The sequence below is a fragment of the Epinephelus lanceolatus genome, chromosome 21 (assembly GCF_041903045.1).
Source record: "Epinephelus lanceolatus isolate andai-2023 chromosome 21, ASM4190304v1, whole genome shotgun sequence".
Lineage (NCBI taxonomy): Eukaryota > Metazoa > Chordata > Actinopteri > Perciformes > Serranidae > Epinephelus > Epinephelus lanceolatus.
Window position 1 is genome coordinate 32,207,510 of NC_135754.1, and position 20,777 is coordinate 32,228,286.

Sequence of the window (20,777 nt, forward strand, 5' to 3'; positions counted from 1 at the left end):
CTTCTTTCTCTTCTTATGTTACTCCATCTAATCATCCTGTATTCTTGTGTCACTGCCTTCCTTGCTTTAGAAACAGTAAAATGAAGAGATGTGTGTGACTGACAGGTTTCTTCACACAGACTGAGAGGCGATGCAGTGACTCATCAGGAACATTTAAATCAACTCATCCCCCTTTTATGCCTCAACGTCTCTCTGACTGTGATTGGATTAGAGGCTGAATTAAAAATGAATGGCCAGACATTTTGATAAAAATACCAACACAACCGCTAACCTTCGTCACAACTAAATGCCTAAACCCAACACTTAAGTGCCTTCTACACAACTGTAGCTACAGCTATAAAGAAGAAGAAGAAGATATACTTTAATAACCGCCGAAGGGAAATTAGATTTTTTCACTCTGTCATAACACACAGGACAAACAGGACCTACACATGCATTAAATGGAGAGATGTCAGAGCAAGGGGGCTGCCTTGGACAGAAACTCTATTAGGAGCTGCGCCTTGTCAAAATAAATCAAATCTATATGACTGGACCACGTGGGAATTTAATTTGAAAGGGCAGACACAGGAAGTGTCCACGCTCAGCAGTCAGACAGGAGACAGGTTAATTTCCAGAGCTGGTACCTGCGGTTATTCCACAGGCTGGTTAATAACATGTCACATATCACCTTGGGTTCGTCCTTCACCTTCTCAAAATGATCCCACACTTTGGATTTCCTGCCCGACATGTTATTAACTAGCCTGTGTTTTTTCTTTTTTTTTTTTTTGCGACCAATGAAATTTGCTGACTAATGACCTTTCTGGTTGACTAACGTTTAGGGTGACCATATTTTGATTTCCAAAAAAGAGACACTCGGCCGGCCACGACATAGCCTACTTAAATGATACTCGCAGCTTACTCAAAGATGCCTTATCATGTTAATATATTTAAAATTTATATGTATGGATAGAAAATTCAGTTATATTACAAAATAATATCTCTCAAAGACAGAGATTCAGATAGGCCCCAACAGGGGACACATACACACACTAGAGTGTGGCGATCCGAGCCTGACGGTACCCGACGGGTCGGGCTGGGTTTGGTCAAAAATGGAGCTATAAATTGTATTCGGGCTCGGGTCGGATTCGGTCAGCTTTCAGTGAAAATGTAGTGTAAAAATAAATAAATCCTATTGTCTGTCCTGTTTATTGCTTGGGCACTGTTATTTACGTGACAACACCTGAACATAACGCACACAGACACACATTGGCTGTTTGTTTCTACCTCTCCCCTCTCTGGAAGTCTCGGACCAGCCGTCCACCTCCGCCTTGATTAAACACTGAAAATAAAATAAAAGAGGGAGACAGGTTTTTCCTATTTTATCTTATTTTGTTTTATTGTTTCATTATTGTTTCATTAAATAATGTCGGGCTCGGTTCGGGTTCGGACAGAAATATGCGGCCCGTGCTGCACTCTAACACACACACACAAACACACGGAAAACCAGACATTATCATCAGTTTATTAAAAAACCCCGGACGCCCCAGACGCCCTGGACGGGACGTGAAAAGTGGGCATGTCCGGGCAAAAGAGGACATTTGGTCAGCCTACTAACATTTGGTCGACTATCAGGGGGCAGCCTTAATATTTACTATGAGAGGGGGAAAAATTGATACGGCATAGTATTGCAATATTTTTGTGTGGCAATATCGTATCGTCACACAGTGCCAAAAAACGTTTTTTAATTCTATCAATTATTAACATTACAAATACAAATTAAACTTTAGGTAGCCTACTTTATCTTATCAGGTAAAACAGATGTTGAGAAAGTTTTCCTTCGGGGACATAATTTAGAGTTGGAAAAAAATGTAATATATCGCAATATTTTTTATTGCAATACTTAGCATATCGCAACATGTTTAAAATTGCAATATTATTGTTTCATGATAATATCGTATTGTGGAGCCTCTGGAGATTCCCACCCCTAATATTTATTCTAGTACTTTATGTCAGTGCAATTTTTTGGTACTTTACTCAACTATTTCCATTTTATAAGACAATACACATTTCAGAAGCCAATATTGTGCTTTTTACGTCACTACAATTATTTGACAGCTTCGGTTACTTTCCATATTCATATTATTAATAGGGGTATAAAGGCCATTGCACACCAAGCTCATATTTTTTGTCTGAAAAAATATACGACTTCACGTCACGTTAATCACGTTTACACACTGACTTTTCTGAATTTTCTGTGTTTTTTCACATGCGTCCAAAGTCTAGAGAGTTGTCCAACAAAGACACAGTGTGTAAAATGCCTTGGCGGGATACAACAAGACAGAGGTACGGGGCACATAGCATCGTTTCATAAGTGACCGTCAGATGCTAATATTCAGATGGATGTGTAGAGAAAGAGGGAGGACAGCTTCGCCCCTTCAGGTAGCCACAGCTGCCTGACAACAGCCGGGGAGTTACACCAGTGGAGAGAAGAAGGGGAGCAAATTTGTCTTTTCATCTCATCGCATATTTTTGCCCCCAGCAGGACAATAAAACGCATGGACCTCGGTGTGCACAGTTTCCATGTGTAGTGATTTTTATTGGATGGCAGATTCAAAAAACACACTCAAAAACTATGAAAACTATTAAATCACAGGTTTTATCACGATACGATATTATATCGATTCTTTGTACAAGGATACGATATTTGCTGATATCATAAAGTCTGACATGATTTTGTTTTGATTTAATTCAGGGGTCCTCATTGTCTTCTTCGCTGCTTATCATTATCTGCCTGTTGCTAGGCTGTTAGCACTGTTTGAATGTTTAGGAAGGAGGTCTGCTTTGACGCAAAATGGTGACAGACACGTGCCATGGGAATTTCAAACTAAAGGTGTATGTTAAAGATGATTGCCGATGTTTTCAGTTTGCATCGATGATATTAAAACATTGATCACTGAATCGATATATCGTTACACCCCTTATTATTAATGCAAAATATGAGTAAACTATAATAAATATAATATATATATATTTATTTATTAAATAGATAATATAATAAATAAATAATCATGTATTATTATAGATTAAGCTACTCGGAAGAAGATTCAAATGTAAGAATTTACCCCACCTTTACCAGCTGAATGTGATGCTTCCACATTAATACATCAGTAAATACAGTTTCATAATATTTAATTCTGAAACAGGCAGTACTTTTACTTTTGGTACTTTGATTTTGATGCTGCTACTTGTGTACTTTCACTTAAAGGAACAGTGTGTAAGATTTATGGGGATTTAGTGGCATCTAGTGGTGAGGACTGCAGATTGCAACCAGCTGAAACTTCTCCCGGTTACAATTCATTTAGTGTTCATTGTTCAGGGGGTTCTTAGCAGGAGATGATTTATCCACAGAGATCTCTTTCTCTCAGAAACAACAAACACGTTGATTAAAACTGGTAAAAACACAGAATAAAACAGTTTTACGTAATAATTCAGAGTTTCTCTAATGCTGTTGGACATGTTGGAGATGGGTAATGGCCCAGCACCTGCTAATGTGTGCTCACCTTTTTTCTCTGGTAACTTAAGATCCTGACATGCAGAACGTTTTTAGCGGGAGCTAAATTTTCCGCAGAGGTCTCTTCCTCTCAAAAACAAATAGACCTGGTGATTTAAACTAGTAAAAAAACTTAATAAAACAGTTTCATGTGAAAAAAAAATCAGTGTTTTTCTGATGCTCTCATCATAGACGAGCTGAGAGTTACTGGGCTGATGTGAAAATGGAAAAACGCATATGCGCTATTTAGAGCCCGTGTTTGGTTTGTCTGCTGAGGGCTACTGTAGAAACATGGCGCTGCAACATGGCGATCTCCGTGGACAAGGACCCGCTCTCTATGTAGACATTAACAGTTCATTCCAAGGGAACGTAAACACAAAGATTCTTATTTTCAGGTGATTACACACTAACGAAAACATACTTATTATATTATATTTCATTTTTGCCAATATATCCCTCTATATCTTTCACATGGGACTTTTAATTAAGCTTTTAAATGACTTTTACTCGTAACAGAGCATTTGTACACTGTAATATTTTAACTTTTACTTGAGTAAAAGATCTGAGTACTTCTCCCCAAACCTAATTCTGACCTGAACCCTCCACAGCTCTTTGAAGTGTCCGACCCAAAGTGCCCTTGCTTTCCAAAAAACTCAGATTGATCCTGAGACAGAGGTCGATGTAGAAGCGCATTTTCTGTCTGTTTGAACTTGCTGAAGAAACACACCATCTCCTCTCTCCTCACGCAAACACACACAGACACACAAACAACTGCCGATATCGATTGCTATTAATACTGGAGCCCCCGTAGCTTGTTGCTGCTCTGCTCTCACTTGTGTGGGAGGAAACCACAGCCACGGACAGGTACAAGTGAAGTGTGCGAGTTAGATCAGATCATAGAGACAGAGAGAGGGAGCATGTGTGTGTGTGTCTCCATCGCCTCAGCCGGGCAGCCTTGTTGGCTTCCTCTCACGGACAAAATGTGTGTGTGTGTGTGAAAGTGGGTGTGAGCAGCTGAGCGAGTTGGTCGCTGTGCACGTTGAGAGTGGCCGCCACTCCACTCTTCTCCGCTCATCCATGCTGGATTAAATAAAAAGAAAACCCCTCTTTTTTTTTGGATTCATACACACCAGCTGTTTGGGACACACACACTGTCACAGCTGCTGACATGAGCGAGGAGGTTAAAGAAAAGGCTACGGGGAAGTCAGCTCATCGCAAGAAGAAAGGAAAGAAGGTAAAAGAATGACTTGTAAACAACATGGTGTGGCTGCTGGAAACATAATTCAGTCTCAGGGATTCAGACAGGAAGTGAGGGCTGTGGTTTATTTTATTTTAACAGGAAAGTTAAAGAATATTTGTCACATATACGTCTGATTTGATATCAGAGGATTGTTATTGAGGTGTTAATTTAAAATGTGCTGCTTTTGGAAGTTGTGTTTTTGTGGATTTTGTGGATGGAGGCAGCTCTTTTGTTGTCAGGCAATTTGATGACGGAGCACTACCATGGTGTAGCAGCTTTGTTATTCAGCCATTCAATAAAAAAGGGCATTTTATTCATTCTAAACATCATACTTTTATCATAATCATTGTGTACAGGACACATAGAGAAGAGGTTTTTAATGTGATGATGTTGCTGGGATACTTCCATACATCTGAATTCATTTGGCATGAACTATATTTTTATATTCAGAAATTTTATGTAGAAATTTCAAATATTTCCACTTGGTTTTGTTCCTGTTAAATTGAATACAAAGCCTTTTTTCTTGCAGCACAAAGTGTGATTGCCGGCATTAAGCACCTGTTGTTAATATATGCTCAGTGAGAGCCGAGGAGATGAGGCGCAGACAGAAAATAAAAGGATAAGAGAGGTGGAAAAGACCTGTAGAAGATGAGAGAATAAGGAAAAATGGGTGAGGTGAAGTACAAATGTAGGACAGGAGGTGAAAGAGGGGAGGTCACAGTCAAAGACAAGACAACAGGCAGATTTTCTCTTACATCTACTTTAAAATCATGGCAACAACAAAATGGAAAATTTTGCTTTTTACCAGCAGCCCTGATTAATCCACAGCAACATCTTGCAGCATTACAACATGAATGAGCCAATATGGCATTAATTTGTCATGATGATAAAGCAAAAATGCCTCCTCAGTGCCCGTTCAGTGATTAAAATGGGTTTTCCTGTTCTTGGCAAAGACATCAGGATTTATAGTTCTACATTAGCTGGACGTCTGGCTGAGTGGGGGGGTCTGAATGTGTGTCACGCCTTTGTTTATGCCGCCAAAATATTCCTAACGAGAGAGAATCTGGAAAAGTCATCATCGTTCGGGAATATTCACTGGGCCTTATTAGGTGATAGGACTCTTTAGGATGAGATGTGTGGTCTCAAATAAAGGATTACATGATGAAAATGCAACATTTGGTTTAATGAGTAGACATTTTTTGGTACTGTTACTGATATCTGACATTTGGCACTGATGCTAAAACAACAGGCCTCCTCTTTCGGTAACTTGAGAAATATAAACATGGTTTATACGGAATCCTGTCCTTCATTTCACATTTAATTAATTAATTAATTTTTAAGAGTTGCCTAAACACAAGCAGCCTCTTAAGAACCAAAAAACACAACAGTCTAAAGGCAACAGTTGGCCGGCAAGCTAACTGCTAACACGCTTGCCAGCCAGGAACATGCTAACGTTAGCTTGTCACAATAGATCCTTGAGATTCTTTTTATTTTGTCTATATTGGGCTATTTTCTGCTCATTGGCATTTTGCTGTCAGGATCATACACCACTTCATTCAGTAAAGAGTTCCTTTACTCCTTTAAAGAGTTTTTTTTTTTTTTTTAAGGAAAAAGTTACCTTAGCTATCAGGCGTGCTAATGGATGGTTAGCATTAGCTCAACAGCTTAGCTTGGTCTTTTGGTGCCTTCAAATGGAACTTGTTAGCTTGTGGTTGGAAAGCCATGTACATGATATGCTTTGAATGCAAGTGGTTGGAGTTATTTTAAAGAGTTTATTTCTCAAAGAAAAAGCTATCTGAGCTAACAGGCTTGCTAACGAATGATTAGCATTAGCTCGGCAGCTTAGCTTGATCTTTTGCTGCCCTCAAATGGAACTTGTGAGCTTGTGGTTGGGAAGCCATGTACACGATAGGCTTAGAGTTCAAGTGGTTAAGTCGTGTGAAGGCCGCTGCTAGGCAATGGCAAAGTGGACGCTAATATCGGCACCTAGAAGCCACCGAGGCTAACAGTTTAGCAAGCGGGTCACGTAATGCAGGAAATACAAAAGCATAATGACAGAGGAAAAGGATGAGGGACGGAATATCAGCATTTTCCCTTGTTATAATATTTGGAAGAACAACTCTATACAACTAAAATGACATTACGATCCACCAAAAAAGTAAGATTCATGGTCTTCACCATTTCAGCGACCCAGTAGGTAGCATACGTTCACACAGTTCTTTCAAAAGGTTTATTTTTGCCATGGATGTCAAACAATTGTCTTTAAACCATGCTGTTTTGTGGCCTAGTTGATACTCCAACAGATGAGGTTAAATAAAAGTTGATGGTTCAACATAGCTGACAAGCTACATTAGCTTCCTTAATTTTTTTTTTACTCTGTCTCTCTGGTTACTCAAAGATCAGCACCATAGACTTATGTAAAGATGGACGATGCGTCTCTGCTCAGCCCCACTGTACAGATGTGAAGCTAAAATATCGTAGATACAGCTGCTGCCATCTTGCTCTGGTGACATAATTCAGAGCCAAAGTCTGCGCAGTGGTGATCTACGTGGTTAGGGATGCACGATAATATCAGCACGTCATTGGCTGCTCTTTCCTATGACAGTTGTTCAGTGGCGCATGAAGCCATAAAAGCGCTAGGCTAATTCTGTGGTATGAAATTACCTGGATTTTCCGCATTGTGTGCCACCAGCGCCAGTGCACTCGAGACTTATGGTGGCTGAATGCTGCCGAGTGCAGTCAAGCTTCTAGACTTAAGAAATGTAATCGGACCAAACGGATTAAATCCTGATAGTGGAACGAGTCTTTCGGGGGGTTGTGACACTAAAAAAATGTGTCCACTGATTTACAGACATCCCTTTTACAATGTTAATCTATGGGAAAAAAGTCTTTTGGGGTCCCATGGTGTCACGTGACGTACCCAGACGGTGTAATTCCACTTTTGTCCACTATGTAAAATTGGCTTCAAAGTGTGGCGCTGTGCCTGGAGGCTGGTCAAGAATCTTACGGTCAATCAAGGGTGCAAATTAGCTTGTCAGTATTTGAAAGTTGAACTGAAAAAAGTAATGCACTTTCCATTTCTTAGTTAATTTCACAGCAACATTTCTACGCCAAATGCAGGTGTCACCAACTCAAAAATGTCAAAATCCAGATTTAAATCCAGAAATACTTAACCAAAGAACATATAAACAGCTAGCTCTCAGTTCTAATGTAGCCTATATTTCAATGACTCACACCATGACCAGTGTGTGATACCTGAGAAGTGTTGTCCTCTTATGTCCGAAACTGTGGTTGTGTGTTTCTGTGCATTGATATACCTGTGAATACGGTATGTGTGAGTTTCGTTGCAGAGGCTATACTGCTGTGAAAAAGGCTGCTGGCTCAGCATCTTTATTCTATAAGATTCAGCCTTACGTTTAGTCAGCTGTTCTTAATTGTCTCCCTGCACACAAACACACACACACACACACACACTACAGTCTTCTCTATTTATTCAGTGTAACAGGTGCTTTTGGCTCTCCCAGCGCACAAAGAAGGCAACATACAGCGTAGATGATTTAGTACATCTTTTAATATTGACGTTACGTCCTCTTTGGAAGAAACAGAGCTTTCAGAGTTTATTTCTGTAATGATGTTTTATGTCGGCCGTTTGAAGGATGCAAATGGGCGCCACAGAGAGGCTAAGAGGGAAATGGAGCTGGAGAGAAAGGACCAGAAAAGTAGAGGAGGAGTCAGAGAGGGTGGGGAGGACGAGGAGGAGGGGATGCAGAAAATGTCAAAGTGGGGGAGAGTGAGGATGGAGGGAAGAAGGGAGGGACTGTAATGATAAAGAGGAAAAAGAGAGAAGGAATGAAAACCTCACGATTCTGTTTGTGAGACGGCGTCTCGGCTGATGAGAGATGACTGTTGTGTCGCTGTGATCGTGCAGAGACGAGACAGTCGGGGAGGACAGAAAGAAGAGAGGAGAGAGGACAGCAAAAGCGGATGAAAAAGAGAGGAGAGAAGTAAAGTAACAAGGGAAGAAGCAGGGAGGAAGATGAAGAGAAGGGTAGGCAGAGTGAGGAGGAGGAAAATGGAGGAATAAAGAAGGCTATGAAAGGAATGAGTAGACAAAAGCGGAAGACGAGAAAGTAAGAAATAAGAGAGGAGCATGTTTTTGCTTTGATGAGATAAGTGTTGCCTCCTCTCTACACCTGTTGCTAGGCACACAGGGTATCTGTGGTGATAACAACGCAGTAAAAACAGTAGCACTGATGTGGATGACAACATGCAGTATGAGCATGAGTAAACAGGGAGAAACCATCACATCCTGCACAAAGGAACAATTGAACGCTTGGATGTGGGTGTGTTTAAGGTAGTGGAGATATTTACTGACAGAAAGACTAATGCTTCAGTTAGATGAAGCTCAACATCTCTGTAAACATACATACTGTAAGCAAATCAGTTTTTCTGTTCTTAAACTAAAGAAATTATTTGTTAATACTGTGATGATAAAGGGGATATCCTGCAATATTCCTGCAATTTTGTTCACTTTCGTAAAACTGTAGGACTTGCAATGGAGATTTTAAAAGAAAAGCCCCGTTTCCACCAAACACTTTTGGTATAGTACCTTTGGAACCAACAGTAACCCTTCAGACATGGTACCTAGACTCGACGTCCGCTTACCGTTTCCACCACAAACAGTCCTCTTAAATGTGGGCGTGGTTGTTGTCATTAGTCCTTCTCAGGCAAGCTCAGGGGTTCAGTGTTGTTGGAGCCCACAGGAACTTTTTTTTCTCCAATGAGGATTAAAATATATGCAGTTCTACGTAATCTGTCGAAATTAATTTATATTTTTGAACGTTTGAAGATCCACTCATTGCTAAAAGTGTCCGTCACCCAGAGAGACAATAAAAACTAAGGTAGTGGTCACAGTGAGTTCAAATAAACACAAGAAGTTTGTGCTCTAGAGGAAGGATCAGCGCTCAGTGAATAACCTCCTAAGCCCTATGATAAACTATTATGGCAAGGCGTGTCCATGGCACGTCTTTGGGGTCATCAGGTGGGAACCTCCTTTCACCAGTGTTTCGTCTAGTTGGTCCCACGACACCTCCAGGAGGCTAGACAGTGATCTCTGGCATCCCAGAGACACTCCCCTAATGCCAGCTCTCATTGCTCCCTGCAACGACCCAACAACCTCATTTACCTTACATTACACATGGCTTTCTCAGCCCAAACAACACTGCCACCTTCAACAAACCCAGGCTCCGTTTATGCGAGCTCCAGGTAGCGACCGTGCCGATACTACCTTTCCGAGCACATTCACCATACCCTATTTCACATGCTACATATCTTAACTCCAATATAAACTAAAATTAAAGGAGCTAGAGAAGATAAACTCACAGGCTTTCTCAGCCCAAACAGCACTGCCACCTTCAACAAACCCAGGCTCTGTGTATGCGAGCTCCAGGTAGCGACCGTGCCGATACTACCTTTCCGAGCACATTCACCATATCCTATTTCACATGCTACATATCTTAACTCCAATATAAGCTAAAGTTAAAGGAGCTAGAGAAGATAAACTCACAGGCTTTCTCAGCCCAAACAGCACTGCCACCTTCAACAAAACATTAACATTAAACATTGACATTAAAGGTTTGTTGACGGATTAATGTTGTCAACTCATACATTGAGTAACTTACAAGTAAATGTTCCAACTTAAAGCATTTAATGAGCCTGTGGAATAACCGCATTTACCAGCCCTGGAAATTAACCTGACTCCTGACTGCGGAGCGTGGCCACTTCCTGTGTCTGTCCTTTCAAATTAAATTCCCACATGGTCCAGTCATATAGGTTTTGATTTATTTTGACAAGGTGCAGTTCCTCATAGAGTTTCATGTTTGTTTGTTTTTTGTGAGTAAGTAATCAATGAAATCTTGCTGACTAATAACCTTTCTGGTAGGGTTGGGTACCGAAACTACACTTTTTGTACTTGGTTCCGATTCGCGTTGGTACTACCGAGTACTGATTCACTTAAAATGAATCGTGCCAAATTTCGGTACCTGAGGTGGATGCGGAGCGAGAGCGCATGACTCGCACCTCAGGCTCTGCAACAATGGTGACAAAAAAAATGTGCAGACAAAAGTTAACGTGCAGCATTGTTCCTAAATGTTCTCAATAAAATGTTGAAACTGAGAAGTTTAGACTTTAAAAAGTACTGAAATAAGGTACCGCTTGGTACCGGTACTGAATTCCAGATACTGGTACCGGTACCGTATCGGTTCAATTATGAACGGTACCCAACCCTACTTCCTGGTCAACTAACGCTTGGTCAACTGTTAGGGGGCAGCCTTAGCAACCATCGCTTGTATAAGTTCACCTAAGTTGACCTCCACACAGTATTCTTCCACCAGAGGCAAATGTGTAATTCGCCCCTCTGCTCTGACTGAATGGAAGTGAACGGGAGGCGAAATTCACCAATTTTAATTTTGGTCATGTGTGACCATACCCTAATACTGCTGTACCCACTGCTACTAACAACTAACAAACAAACAAAAAAAAACAATCGGTATCGGTCGTGTGTCAGCCCATATTGCTCGTAGACCATCAGCAAACGATATCGGCAGCAAAAACTTTAAATGAAGTGAGCTCATCTTCCTCTTTGTATCTGATCATTTAAAATAGAGGTCGACCAATTCATCGGTTTGGCTGATTAATTGGCGCTGACAGGACTTTATATTAACTATCGTTAATGGCAGAACGAGGCTCTGATAGCTGTAACCTCCACCGGTTACGTGGGTACGGCCATAAGACTTTTCAAGGAGTACCCCACATGCAAAGTCAAGGCAATGTGTGCTTTAGATAATTTAGTATGATTTAAATTAAAGTTAACAAATCTTTATTCGATGCATAATAAGGTTCCTGGTCATAGAATAGCTTTATGTGCTTTCTTTGTCTGCTAGCAAGCATGGTTGGTATAATATTGTAAGAATTAAGTAGCAAGCCTAGCACTAGCAATGTCTGTTATCGGCTGATTAATTGGCTATTGTTTTTTTCCCGCTTGAAACTATCGTTATTATCAGCCTTTAAAAATCTGCTATCAGTCAAACTGTGATTAACATAACTGATATATAGTTAGCTTTGATCTCTGAGTGTTTTATTAGTAATAGATTGTGTTCCATTGATGATGCTTGGGTCTATTAAATTACTGTTATTTCACTCATTGATAAAGCTAACAATGTGGAAGCCATCTTTAATTTAATTCACCTAAAGGTCATTTCAAATATTCATAAACAAAGTAAGAATGTTTTAGAGAGTGGCAAAGATAACTGTGTGACACATCCTTCATATTTACCGTCATATTTTTGTCCTCATCTGTCCACCATAGCTGTGATTTCATGCCAGCGGTTTTGTTTTTAGGTCAAAGTGTGTGAAGGAGAGAGACAGAGGAGACATGAGGGACCTCAGAGCTTCGCAGGTGTGTTAATGGATGTAACTATGACAACCAAAGACCCGCTGGGAGAAGGAGGAAGTGAGAGAACCAGTTAGGAGCTGTGGAAGTTAGTCATCAGGTAGAGAAACTGCACACAGCTCAACATCCAATATCCAGTTAGTTTGCAGGAAATCTTAGAGAGCACTTCAGTGTAAACACACTCAGTGAGCGCGTCTCTGATTGAACTGGATGAACCCGTCCAGGAGGATGAAAACAAATTGATATGGGCTGTCACACCCTGCTCTTGGTCTGCGAGTGTGTGTTAAGACTATGTAACTCAAATCCTCATCTGGTTGAGCCTTGTAACTGAGGAGGGAGACAGGAAGACGGTCAGAGGACACTGCTTGTACTGAGAAATACCTCAACAGAGGGTCGAGGTGTAGATGCCACCCAGATGTCAAAATATTTGTACAATCTGTGAAAACAGCTATAGAGTTCCTACTTCTGCCAGAATATAATATGATATAATCCATATAATTAATAATTTATGAAGTATGAACTGATTTCACCACGGTAACCAGCTCTCTGCCATCTGATAATGACAGCTCCACTTCAGTAACACATCCATCTGTTCGAGGGAGGTGAGCAGCACATATATGCATGTGTGTGTGTCAGTGTTTTTGTGCTGTTTTAGAAAGAGAAGTGGACTATTGCTTATGTAACATGACTGCCCACGTTCAGTCATTTTCAACCCACACCCTCTCCAATGTCAATACTGTCAATGCTTTCAATAGGCATGAAGTGGTAGCTTCAGCACACTTGCTATCTGATTTATCCCAAGTGCAGAGTAAGAAAATAGACAGAGCTGTGTGCTGAAAGTATATTTTCAATTCAGATCAGTGCAGGTGTTTTACTACTTACAGGTTGTAGTTCTGTGTGTTTACTCCCAACACGAACTATACTCAATTTTATAGCGATACTTCAACCTATAACTTGTAAATTAGTCCTTTACAATGACCCAAGACTGTGGTCAGCTTCAATCCATACTAATTACAATGGATATCAGTAGTTACAAGTTTTTACGCCAGAAAAAAAGCAAAGCCTTTCAAACCTCTCCTGCAGCATAATCCAGTTATCTAGTAATATCTTAATGTGTATTCTCAGACAGTATTTTCTAAAACGTACTCCCTGGTTCAACCATCAAGGTCACCTTCTTTAATGGTGTGAATTCAGACCTGTTATAATAAAATACTGGCTCCCATGCATGTTGCTCAGTTAAACCAGTTACACCAGTCTTGAAGCACATAAGGCCCGTTTCCACCGCAGGAACTTCGGGGTAAATTTACGGGGCCGGGGCCGTTGGTGCGTGTCTCCACCGCAGGAACCACCCCCGAAGGACAGAGTTCCAGAACTTTTACAGTGGCTAAACAAGTCCCTGCCTCGGAGTAGGTACTCAGAACGGCTCAGAGAAACTCCTGGCTGGGGCTTGGGGATTACTTGGTGCTGATTGGATATACTCAAGGCGGGATGTGACGTTTTGTAAATAACAACATGGTTATCGTAGATTAGCTGGGCTAACCGTTAGCTGTTAGCGGTGTCTTTAATAACTCAATAAACGGTCCGCGAAAAAAATATTTTTTCCAGTGGATATCTTAGTTACAACATGATTGAGCTAGCAAAGCAGTTTTGTGTTGCTATGTGTGGTATTTATTCAGTTTTGGGAAATCACGATGTCTAGAAAGCATCAGCTGACAGGGACAGCTAACAGCAGCAGCAAAGTTAACATCAGGACGTCATCTGTTAAAAGCCTCCTGTTGTCAGATACGACATGAAACTACTCCAGTTAGCTCAGTCATGTTGTACCTAAGACATCCACTGGAAAAAATATTTTTTTCACGGACCTTGACCAGAGTTATTACAGACACCGCTAACAGCTAACGGCGTCCCTACGCCCCTACGTTGCCCCGGCAACGATTACGTCACATACAGAGCCCAGTAACTTTACAGGAACCTTCCTCCTACTCCGCTCCCTCAGTGGAGACACGGCGGTTGAGAGGGCCGAGCGAGAGGACGTTCCTGTAGTAGTTCCTGCCCCCCAGATAGTACCAGGAACTTCTTCAGTGGAAACGGTCCTAAACGGGATGGGGGAAAAAATCGAAACATCATTGTATTGTGATATTTTTGCGATACACGGACACCAAGTATCTTTCTTTTATTATATACATTATTAATTTTCACAAATGCACATTTTAGTAGAACTTTCGCTCCTAGAATAATAAAACTAGTTGCTTTTTCAGGCCACTAGATGGTGCTGATGTTTTTTTTCCTGGTGAGATCTCAGTCAGCGGCATTTGGCAGGAAGTTCATCAAAACAAAGATGGAGGCAACAGAGAAGAAGAAATCACAATCAAATGTCTGGACTTATTTTGGATTTTTTAACACAGAAGGAAAAGAGGACTTGGATACGACACGTGATTTATATGCAGTGTCATATGAGAATAGAATACTACGAACATGAGGGCTCACTTCACACTCCGCCATCCAGAGATAGCGTTAACCGCTGACGGCTAAGCTAACGTTAAACATTCTCTGCCGAAAAATCAAACAACGCTGAACACATTTAGCTCAACAAAACTAGTGGCAGATCTGCTGGCTGTGATAGCAATCAAATGGTGTGCAGACTCCACCTACTGAGCGCACCGCCGGCCTGCAACGGAGTAGTAATGGTGCAGACCCAGTATATCGATCCAGGTCAATGGATCGTTACACCCCTTGTTTCAGGTGTGTTGCTATCGTAACAACAGCACAAGGTCCCTTTGTGTTTGTTCAGAGCATAGACTGTATAATGATGGACAACATGACAGCTTCCTTAAAATGAAGCCAAAAAGCTCAATCGCCCCCTGCTGGCTCGCTGCTGTATAGGTCGTAATCATGTTAGTGGATGGGACATTGGCCAAACTAAAAAATCAAAGTTCAAATTTAATTTTTCCCAAAGATGATTTTTGCTATTTTAGGTTGTTATCATGCTGATGTTTGCGTAACTGTTCTTTTTTTCTGAGATGTTGGTTATAACTAGTAGTTTGATGCTTTAAAAAGTGGGTTTGATGTCATGATTGATGGATGTGTGCCAGTTGGTGTGTTTGGATCGATGGCGCTGCTTGCTTATGGTTCGATGGTGGGAACTTGATACCACAGAGATCACTACTATACAGACTCTGGCTCCAAATTATATCACCAGTGCAAGATGGCAGCAGCTGTATCAGGAATATTTTCAATATAAGTGGAGACATGTCATCCATCTTTATAAAGCTACAGTCACTGGTTCAGACAGAAAGAGAAGCAAAGTTTTAAATTCAATACACAAACTTTGCAGACGTCAGCTGTGAGCTAGCAAAATGCACTCGCTGTGTGTATGGGAGTGTGTCTTTTTGTGAGGCAGCCAGGCTCTCAGACTAAACTCAGAGCTTACCAGTAACTCCAGTTCCCTCTGACCCTCCCTCCCAGTCTCTCCTGTTTTCTCTTGTCTCTGTCTCTGAAGCAGATTCATAAAGCTTTGAGAATCTTTTCACTTGAGTTAACACAATTCATCCAAAAGACACTCTCTCATTTGGTGTTTGGATGATGGTGGTGAAGATAGTTGTCTAAAATCCAAAATTTGGCTAAGTTGTTCAGTTGGATTGAGATGTGATGTCTGTGAAGGCCATAGCATGTAATTCATGTTGATTTTTCATAGTAACCGAACCATTCAGTGACATCTCTTGTGCTGCTACTTTAACATGAACCTAAGGATTACAGCAGCAGCAGTCCACATATAGAGAGTGGCACATCACTGCAGTGGAAATGTACTTTAGAATTAAGTAAACAAAATGAGACTCATCTGTGAGGAGTGCAGTTGAACCATATTCACGTTCATGCACTGTGATGGCAACATAACAGTAATTCCACCTTGGACCGAGCTTCCTCTCCCTCCAGTGGGTGGTGCTGGGTGGAGTCAGACAGGTTACTCTATACCCGGGTGCAGTCCCAGCTGGAATGTCTGGCGCACAGCGTTTTGCGAGCATGGAGCTGGCTGCCCTCCTGCATGGTTCATCATTCCTGTTGAGACAGACATTGCCAGGGAAACACGATAACTCCTCAGACACTATTACGAGTCATTGGTAGAGTTTGGCGTGGTTGTACTACGGGTGCCGCGTTGCAGGCTCTTCTCTGAAGGCAGAAGTGTTGGCTGCAATGTGAAACATTAACTGATGAGATGTCCCATTCTAAAATTCTGCTGGCTCTCCCAGAAACTCAGCAATGTTAAACTCAAGTAACACCCTGTGGTGTGATGTACCGCTAGAGTGAAAACAGGGGAGCTGTTCAGCACCAGGGGGCACTGCAGCCTCCTGGGAAGTTTATACTGCTGCTCCTCACAAAACTGAGGGATGACTTAAGAGCTACCTGGTGTGATTAGTTTATTAAGTAGGTAGAACAACAGTCACACTCACTGAACTCACGCCATTTGCTTTGTGTCTTTGTCCCTGTTATGTATTCATTTCTTACGATGTTTGGGGAGGTTGTCTTTATTTCAGGCAAACTGAACCTCTGGTCTGGCGTTGTCAGACTAGTTTACAAATATGAATTAAGACTCATTTATACACCCTTTGTGTACGAAAAAATTGATATGTCCATTTGTAACACTGTAAACATCACTGCCCTCATACTTCCATGCATCCTGTGTGATGGCGTAGATCCAGCCAGTAGATGGCACGAGAGGTCGGAATCAAAACTTTCACACAACCACAAACGAGGCCACAGTTGAGGGGGTCGTAATATTGTAGCTTTAAACAGAGGCAGCGTTGTAGAAGGCGGTGGTCGGTGTGGCCATTACATACATCTTGACATGTGGACGAAGAATTATTTTATCTATTTCAACTAGGTATTGTCTAAATTATGGGTTTGTTCCATTCCGCCATTGTTTAAATGTCTTCGTAATCTCCTATGCTTGAGCTACACTACACTGCCTCCATGATCTCCAGTGGTACTGCTCGGTTTTTTCAATATTCATAAGCTCTCAGAAAATGTTCACAAATATGGATGAAATGAGTAGGGATAGAAGGCTCTGTCTGTCTCAGAGCCCTAAGTCTCAGATCAAAAGGTTCTGGACCAAGCCCCTGGAACAGCGCCGGACTTTGAAGCCAATTTTACATAGTGGCCAAATGTGGAATTACACCTTTCGGGTCAAATGCCATGTAGCTGAAGAAGACCCTTTCCCATAAGCCCAGTTCAGACCAGTGATTCACAATGAGATGAGTTGAAACAGGCAGCTACTTGCAATGTGCCGTTCTGCACCGTGTATCATCTCTATGCAACAGCTCTCTGTACCTCTCTTTTGACTGGCAGCTTTTAAGACTTATTTTGTGGCTGAATATAATTTGTAGCTTCTTAAAATATGAATGAGGATAGTGATAGTGAGATACTGGCTACAGCTGCAACATAAAATGAGCATCAGATGGACTGTATTCATAACAGGCATTAGAAGGGAATGCTTTTCTATTGAAATATGTTTTAAACAATAGCCCAGTTTAGATATGAATTGTGCAAATTTGCAGGAAAGCCCAATCAGCCTTTTTTCAGCATTGGCAGTATAAAAACAAAATCGGGGAGTGCAGCAAAATGCCGCCTACCTACTTTTGTTCATACAGAATGCGCCTTTTTCGGGGCAATGGGCGTGAGCAAGTAACAAAACATGTAGCTCAGCGTGTGACGTAAACAGTGACGTGGGAGGGAAGCTGCGGTTGGTCAGTCCTTGGTTGGTCAGCGTTTCCCATGTAAGTCGGCCCGTTCTTCACCGTCCCCGTCATCTGACGGTTAATGGCCTCTTTGTTTGCGAGGGCAAGGAGAGCACGCAATTCCTTGTCTCCCAGTTGCTCATCTTTACAGTGTCTGTCAGGTTTGTGTTTCCCTCTTGCTACTAGCTGCTCATTAATTCCTGCTATCAGCTGTTTCTTGTTTATCCACCGCCAGTGGGTCACACGTGCGTTGCCATCAACAGCTCCTCCCACAAGTCTTCAACAGCCCCTCTCGTGGCGGAAGGCCGCCTCGTTCTTTTTAAACAAAAAAGGTTCCGCCAATATGTCTACCCTACGAGGCGGAAAATTGAGCACCTCGGATCAACTCGCCAATCCGGCTCTGTGTGTCTAAACGCTCGCAGCTTGCCGGCAAAACGGCCCAACATTCACGGAAAATCTGGCAGTGTAAAAGGGGCTACTGATTTTAAAAAAATGGGTAATGTGCCAGCTAGCCTAACCTCCGCAGACACAGAATTCCAGAGCCTCGGGGCCTTGATGGCAAAAGCCCAGTCATGTCTAGTTACCAGCCTTGATCTAGGGACGACTAGTGAGAGTAGGCTTGAGGATCTCAGGTCACGACTTGGAGCACAGATAGTCAGAAGTGCAGCTATATAACTGGGGGCTAAACCATGTTGAGCTTTGAGAATCTTGAAATCAATTCTGAAGTTGACTGAGAGAACTGGGGAGATACAGTACAGGCCAAAAGTTTGGACACACCTTCTCATTCAATGCGTTTTCTTTATTTTCATGACTATTTACATTGTAGATTCTCACTGAAGGCATCAAAACTATGAATGAACACATGTGGAGTTATGTACTTAACAAAAAAAGGTGAAATAACTGAAAACATGTTTTATATTCTAGTTTCTTCAAAATAGCCACCCTTTGCTCTGATTACTGCTTTGCACACTCTTGGCATTCTCTCCATGAGCTTCAAGAGGTAGTCACCTGAAATGGTTTCCACTTCACAGGTGTGCCTTATCAGGGTTAATTAGTGGAATTTCTTGCTTTATCAATGGGGTTGGGACCATCAGTTGTGTTGTGCAGAAGTCAGGTTAATACACAGCCGACAGCCCTATTGGACAACTGTTAAAATTCATATTATGGCAAGAACCAATCAGCTAACTAAAGAAAAACGAGTGGCCATCATTACTTTAAGAAATGAAGGTCAGTCAGTCCGGAAAATTGCAAAAACTTTAAATGTGTCCCCAAGTGGAGTCGCAAAAACCATCAAGCGCTACAACGAAACTGGCACACATGAGGACCGACCCAGGAAAGGAAGACCAAGAGTCACCTCTGCTTCTGAGGATAAGTTCATCCGAGTCACCAGCCTCAGAAATCGCAAGTTAACAGCAGCTCAGATCAGAGACCAGATGAATGCCACGCAGAGTTCTAGCAGCAGACCCATCTCTAGAACAACTGTTAAGAGGAGACTGCACGAATCAGGCCTTCATGGTCAAATAGCTGCTAGGAAACCACTGCTAAGGAGAGGCAACAAGCAGAAGAGATTTGTTTGGGCCAAGAAACACAAGGAATGGACATTAGACCAGTGGAAATCTGTGCTTTGGTCTGATGAGTCCAAATTTGAGATCTTTGGTTCCAACCGCCGTGTCTTTGTGAGACGCAGAAAAGGTGAACGGATGGATTCCACATGCCTGGTTCCCACTGTGAAGCATGGAGGAGGAGGTGTGATGGTGTGGGGGTGTTTTGCTGGTGACACTGTTGGGGATTTATTCAAAATTGAAGGCACACTGAACCAGCATGGCTACCACAGCATCCTGCAGCGACATGCCATCCCATCCGGTTTGCGTTTAGTTGGACGATCATTTATTTTTCAACAGGACAATGACCCCAAACACACCTCCAGGCTGTGTAAGGGCTATTTGACCAAGAAGGAGAGTGATGGAGTGCTGCGGCAGATGACCTGGCCTCCACAGTCACCGGACCTGAACCCAATCGAGATGGTTTGGGGTGAGCTGGACCGCAGAGTGAAGGCAAAGGGGCCAACAAGTGCTAAACACCTCTGGGAACTCCTTCAAGACTGTTGGAAAACCATTTCAGGTGACTACCTCTTGAAGCTCATGGAGAGAATGCCAAGAGTGTGCAAAGCAGTAATCAGAGCAAAGGGTGGCTATTTTGAAGAAACTAGAATATAAAACATGTTTTCAGTTATTTCACCTTTTTTTGTTAAGTACATAACTCCACATGTGTTCATTCATAGTTTTGATGCCTTTAGTGAGAATCTACAATGTAAATAGTCATGAAAATAAAGAAAACGCATTGAATGAGAAGGTGTGTCCAAACTTTTGGCCTGTACTGTATGTGACCTACGATTTGCCCAAGTTAAAATACGAGATTTACTGAGGCATGCAACAGTGCATTGCAGTAATTGAGGCGCGAGAAAACAAAAGCATTAATACGTTTTTGTAGGTCAGAAAAAGACACAGCTGATTTAATTTTGGTAATATTTCGTAGGTGGAAGTGGCAGATTATTGACGTTCAATTGAAGTTCAATTGAAAATCAAAAGTGATACCTAAATTTCTCACTGTAGATTTTAACATTGTAACAAGCTGGCTGTTACTTGCTACACTGATATCTCACAGATCACCACAAGGTGTGAGTTTTAATTTGTCAAAATGGCAAAAACTGTTTCAAATAATTTGTTTTTACTTCGGTAGGGTTGTCTGTGCATCTCCACCAAGACACACTGACCTGAGACGTCACACACATTAATACATTAGACAGAAACATTCGGCCGTATTGGG

At 41.7% G+C, this 20,777-nt stretch overlaps 1 protein-coding gene across 1 annotated transcript in view; it reads left to right on the forward strand.

The window, feature by feature from the left end:
• The first annotated feature begins 4,545 nt into the window (after positions 1 to 4,545).
• The window catches only part of LOC117246674 (ankyrin-3-like), a 235,944-nt gene continuing 219,712 nt past the window's right edge, over positions 4,546 to 20,777 (forward strand). The window contains exon 1 of the mRNA XM_078163060.1: positions 4,546 to 4,763. Within this exon, the coding sequence (XP_078019186.1) occupies positions 4,698 to 4,763 (66 nt within the window). The 5' untranslated portion in view covers positions 4,546 to 4,697. The remainder of the gene's footprint in view (positions 4,764 to 20,777) is intronic.